General features: G+C 32.3%; 3 protein-coding genes across 3 annotated transcripts; all 3 read left to right on the forward strand.

Annotated features, from left to right (window-relative positions):
• Positions 1 to 309: 309 nt before the first annotated feature.
• LOAG_05388 (hypothetical protein) lies at positions 310 to 1321 on the forward strand (the record flags this gene model as incomplete). The annotated part of the gene is made up of 4 exons (XM_003140925.1): positions 310 to 525; positions 755 to 856; positions 1163 to 1217; positions 1302 to 1321. The coding sequence occupies 4 exons, from the start codon at positions 310 to 312 to the stop codon at positions 1319 to 1321; spliced, it is 393 nt and encodes a 130-aa protein (XP_003140973.1).
• Positions 1322 to 1805: 484 nt separating this feature from the next.
• Positions 1806 to 3341, forward strand: LOAG_05389 (hypothetical protein; the record flags this gene model as incomplete). The annotated part of the gene is made up of 6 exons (XM_003140926.1): positions 1806 to 1897; positions 2024 to 2291; positions 2322 to 2414; positions 3060 to 3146; positions 3233 to 3283; positions 3336 to 3341. The coding sequence occupies 6 exons, from the start codon at positions 1806 to 1808 to the stop codon at positions 3339 to 3341; spliced, it is 597 nt and encodes a 198-aa protein (XP_003140974.1).
• Positions 3342 to 4640: 1299 nt separating this feature from the next.
• On the forward strand, positions 4641 to 5590 carry LOAG_05390 (hypothetical protein; the record flags this gene model as incomplete). The annotated part of the gene is made up of 4 exons (XM_003140927.1): positions 4641 to 4657; positions 4733 to 4764; positions 4970 to 5021; positions 5392 to 5590. The coding sequence occupies 4 exons, from the start codon at positions 4641 to 4643 to the stop codon at positions 5588 to 5590; spliced, it is 300 nt and encodes a 99-aa protein (XP_003140975.1).
• Between the last annotated feature and the right edge of the window lie 91 nt (positions 5591 to 5681).

The following is a 5681-nucleotide window of genomic DNA, read 5'->3' on the forward strand; positions in this document are numbered from 1 at the left end:
CATCGAATTAAGCAAAAACCCGAACTTCTGACAAATTTTCGAAATTTGTATAAACTGCAGAAAAATTGTAATTTGGACTCTTCCATATTGTTCCAAAATCAACCAGTCACTTGGCCAGGCATATCATAGGTCCCAATAGACCAAGAAAACTTCTTTTGTTCAATATCGTGATGGGTGTGTCGGGTTGGATAAGACTGGGGCGGAGTTCCTTGCCTTCCACCTCTTTGACATCTTTCGGCTATTATTAACATCACCAAATAAGGGAACAAGATTTGAACTGGTCGCGAACTGAGCCCAGATAATTTCTGGATGTCACGTCGGGAGATCGAAGATCAGATGTCATTCATGAAAATTCCCGTTCAGTTACTAGTACTATTACTAATAGTGGGGGCAATAAGTTCTCATAAATCCTACAATTGCCTATTTGATCCGGCAAAATTCAATGATTCGCTACAGCATGTGCCACTCGTAATCAGTGCAACTGTATTAAATGTTACTACTGATCCCCGAGATAGTCGCCTGCAGGTAATTCAAGATTTAATTGTTCTTTATCGACTGTAAGTCAAAAAATCAGTGGTTTGATCACTACTTATTACAAATTTTCTTATTGCGACTATTTGTTTGAAATTCTGTACAATTTTTACTTCCTTTCCTTTTTTCGCTTATATACTTGAATGAATTTTTCAGAATTTATTTTAAATTCAAAATATATCGATTTACAAATACTCTAAACTGTAATTTTTGGAATTCACAGATCCGAATCAGACTTCTAACTCTGCACTGTCCGAATAATATTGGAACTCTCCGTCATCATACTATTTTGAAAAAATATCTTCCTCAGTTTCATATAATGCAGGTGATAAAGTAAATGGTTATTCTTAAGAGGAGCACTTCCAAGTTCTTTTTGAGTGTTCGCAAATATTCGATTTGTTTACTAAAGAGTCGTTTTTCTCTTCTTTAGAGAGGTATTTGTGCTTGCTGCTTATGCAAATCTTATCCATTCACATAATTATCCTTTCATTCTTTTCAGCCGTAACCTTTGACCACCAATTCTTACCTCACCAAGTACCGTTCTATTCTCTTTTATCCTTTCTTTGTTACTGACGAATTCTCCTTTATTCTTTGAAAAAAACAAAAAAAAAATTACTACTTTATTCTTTAGAAAAAAACTGTTGCCTTCTGGCAATGCACAATGAACAGTGCAATTCAATCTTTCGGTAATTAATTCCGAATCGTAGGAGTTATACTACTATATCCAAAGAATAAGTTATTGATTTGAGTTGTTAAATTGAGAGTTTTAGGAGCTCTAATCGAAACATAGTTACTGTACACACTTAGATATATTTTGGGACCTTATGTATCCGTTCAGGTCGCATATTGTCACAAATGCTTGTAATACGATTGACTTCATTACTGATAAGGGAAAATCGATTAGTTTTTTTTTGCTTGCAAATTTGGGATCATTTCTTGAACCGATTGGATACACTGTTAACACTGGTATTTATCCAAATGGTATATCAAATGTTAAAAAGCCTCTCAATTCATGGTTACTACACATTCAAATAAATAAGCCTAGAGTCTAGTCATCTTTCAAGAGATCAATTTCTGCAACCAAAACTATTATCTCTCTTCTAAACAACACATTTGCAAAAAAAAGGAATGCATAAAATAGGGATGATAAATAGGCGAGGAAAGGGTTGAATTAGACAAACATTTAAAGTAACAAATATATTTATTTGCTCAAATACATTTTCATGTGGTGCTTGAATTAATTTATTCAAAAATGAAGAAACGACAGTGATTTTATGGAGCAGTTTCAGGACAGATGGATTACCATAACATATTCCTATTCACCTGCTAAAGTTTCTCCTTTCTACTATCGTTATCTTATCGAGCAGTTTATCACTGATAATGGCCTATTCAGAAACATTCCTACCTTCGACAATATTTATTTCTACTAAATTACCTTATCACAAATTTACAAATTTTTCAAAAAATTTCGTAAAATTCAATGAATATTTAGCCTTCTTGCACTTCCACAACCTGATAATTTTGATTACAATAGAAACACAATTATGTTGACTACCATAGCTATTCATCTAAAACGACATCTTCGCGTTATTCATCTAAAACGACATCTTCGCTCTGTGCTGATCAAACTTTCCCCTTTGATTTATGCTGTATTAATTCCATTGTATACTTACATATCCTATACTCAATATCCTTTTCTGTTGCTAAAGAAAAGACAGTCATCTGCTTTAAACTGTTTACATTATGTGTTGATCATTGAGGTTATCGCTTGACTTTCGTGCTATTTGCAGACTGCCACAGTTAGAGTGAAAAGAATCTTCAAAGGTTTCAATATTATCAACAGTAGGAAGAAAATAGTCATTCATGGATTAGGCGGCGCACAGGTAAATATTTCCTTCTTGAACTTCTTGGGATGAATTTCAAATTTTATTTTATATTTGATACCATTGATTTTTCATTTCCACCTGGGCAACCCAACATTTTTTGTTTAGCGAAATTTGGAGAAATTTGAGAATGGATTTCTAATTCTTTTCACTTTGAAAACTTTTCTCAAATATTGAAATGTACAAATGTTCCCAGACCGTAAGATCAGATTTGCTTTGCAAGAAACATTTTCAGTAAACTTGACAAATTCTGGAAGCAAAGGGAAGAGAGCTGTTTAGATAAAATGAATCGATTACTTTCTTCCATAAATTCTAAATAAATTATTAATTATTGGTAGTGAAAATAAGCTCTTTGAGTTTTATATCAAGTTGACGCTAAAAAAAGCGTTTGAGAATTGCTTCTTGTATTCATCAGATTCTTCTTATAAAGAACTGAAATAAATTAATAAAAGGGAAGAAAAAGCAAATAAAATAAAGTATGCCAAGGGGACAAGAAGATACTTAGCTAATTTGTTTGATAATTAATTATATATATAATGGGATCGTGATTCTGTTTGGAAATTCTATAATTTAAGAGTGGATTTATTAACTGATTTTATTTTAAAGTATATTTTTGTTTCTCTTATGATATTTATCTGATTGCAGATTTGTCGAAGTGTTTTGCATGAACGGGATACGAAGATTATCCTCTTAAACGAACTTAATGGATTGTTTTATCTTAATTCATCTCTGGTTCCCATTAATCTGAATGTTCTCGATCAGCTCAATGCTCGCTTTCAAGGTAATCTTCTTCTTTGTATTCCTTTTTTCTTTTTCAGAATGAACCTGAAAAATGCAGGAACAAGGCTGGATTGCTAACATTAATATCGGTAAAATCAAGCATATAGCGACAAATTTTTATGAATATATGTATTTTTTTAGTCCTGATTTTACTGAACCGAAATTAACAATTACCATAATCCTAGCAGTCTGGCTCAGGTCTTCCGAGGATCCAGTTGAAGACTGCCTATTAAATAAATGCATGAATAATTAGTTAAATTATGCGAGAACAATCTTTCCACTTTTCTTTATCATTTGCTCAATATTTTAACAATTTTTAAATGGAGGAAAATCGGTTCCTCAGTTGTCACACCCGTGACAATTAAACAAAAAGCTGTTAGATATAAATTTTCCACCTATTAAATCCTCCTTCTTCTATGTTTCGATTTTCTCGTACATCTCTCGAAACATTCCATACTCTTTCACTTCAACAGGCCTATTACTTCTTCCTCCGTATCTACCTACCTATTCTTATCAGTAAATAACTAATGCGCATAAATTTGTGTTTGATGCTTGTACCGCGGAGCTTCAGACAACAGCATCCAGTTATCATAACTTCTCTAATCTCATTGAAGGGAGTCATTGTCCATTCATTCACAGCTGTTAACGAATGAATAGTTTCTTGATGTTTTATTGCTTGTTTGTTTCTTTCGCTCTTCTTAATTGGCTAACATTTAGAGCTATCGGGTGTGTATTATTAGAACATATTTTATTTGTTTATCCAAATTTATAACAAAAATTTGAGTTACGAAAAATGCTTCTTGTTGAAAGAATGAAAGAAAAGGGGAAATACTTCGTTTTTCAATCTACTGGAAATTTTCTTTCATGTTTATATCCTAATTTAACGTTTGAAGAATAAGCTAATGCTTAGACGAAAGTTCGAATTTGAATCATTTTCTGAGCTTCTTTAAGCCGTTTTTCGATTGCTGAAAATGTTAACAAGGACAGTCACTAATTATATTTTCTTGCACTTGATTTAGCAAATGATAAATAATACCTCTTAACAGTTGCAGAAGAGATATTGATAAAAATAAACCGTGGTTTTTTGATTGATCATCAATATTTTGTAGTCTATTTGCATTATTACTATAATCTCTTTCTAAATGGAAATGTATTTTAATTATTGACTAGGGCAATTTCTAAGTTGGTTAATGTAATTGCTGACCAGAAAAAATTGCTGACCAGAGTGATTTGCAGATCAACTCCAGAAAATTTGAGATTAAAGAGATCCATTCTAATCGAATTCGATAAAGATCATCTTCCAGAATATTTTTAGTTTAGGTTTAAATTTTTTTTTTTTTCTTAACAGAGATACAAATGTTGTTGGAGTTGAAATATTTGATTGATTTCTTCAGTTCAGATTCTTTCTTCATTATCTATTTTTTTAGGCTGGGTGCGCAAGAGGCAATGGCACATAAAGCGAAGTGAGAATTTTATTAAATGCTCCAATTATCGGGAATTTCTAGGCATAGCTTTATTTAAATCATAAAACTTTTCAGTTGGCATTTCAATTCAAAACTTACGCGAGATCGTAAGCGAATTTTACTTGGTAGCATGTATGAATAGCTCCAGATTAGTCGTAAAGTGCTCGAAAATTGGATAAAACAGCCTTTTTATTCTCTATTCAAACAGCACTTTTAATTAAAGGCTTAAAAAGATGTCTGTTATATGGTGTTTAAATGGACAATAGTCATCATATTACTCAAAATCGTGTGCATTTAATTCTTTTTTTTTAGCAAAATGTGAAGAAGTACGATGTCAGTATGGTGCTAAGTGCCGACCAAATAGGTTTGACCTTTTTGTTTAACCCTTAAAAATTTTGCAGATGCTTGAAACGTTTCGGAAGCAAAGCATTTTTGGCATTAAATATTGGCCCTTTATGTACAATTTGATTCGAATTAATGTTTGTATTAAGATCAGTTTGTTTGAATAATTTGAATCTTTCAAAAGTACGATTATTGTCACGACAGATATATGCTACGCTTCATAATATACCGATACTTTCATAACTAACTATCAGTAACAGGAAACTGTGCTGCATTGGAATATCAGTGATGATATCAATAACAATGTTCCTTGATTTTAACCAATAATTCATTCAGTCAAGTGTCAACGTTGCCTAATCGAATAATTTGTGCAAATGAGAACAAAATTGCAGTGGTGAGTGCGAGTGTCGTTCTTTTTGTAATACAGCTGGTCCAGCAGTATGTGGTACTGATAATGTGAGTTATATCAGTGAATGTCACCTTGCCGTACGTTCTTGTCTTGCGCGTGCGGAAGAAAAATCAGAAATTAGAGTCAAACAAATTGGTGCATGTGGTAAGCCTTTGCTTTACAGTATTTTTCGACTCCATTGAAAAATAGAATTGAATAAATTTTAAATGACAAATTGATTTTTTTGCATTCCTAGAAGTGAGAAAGAAATTATTGTATCTATGAAGTTGTGCC

This window comes from Loa loa (assembly GCF_000183805.2).
Source record: "Loa loa unplaced genomic scaffold supercont3.16, whole genome shotgun sequence".
Taxonomy (NCBI): Eukaryota; Metazoa; Nematoda; class Chromadorea; order Rhabditida; family Onchocercidae; genus Loa; species Loa loa.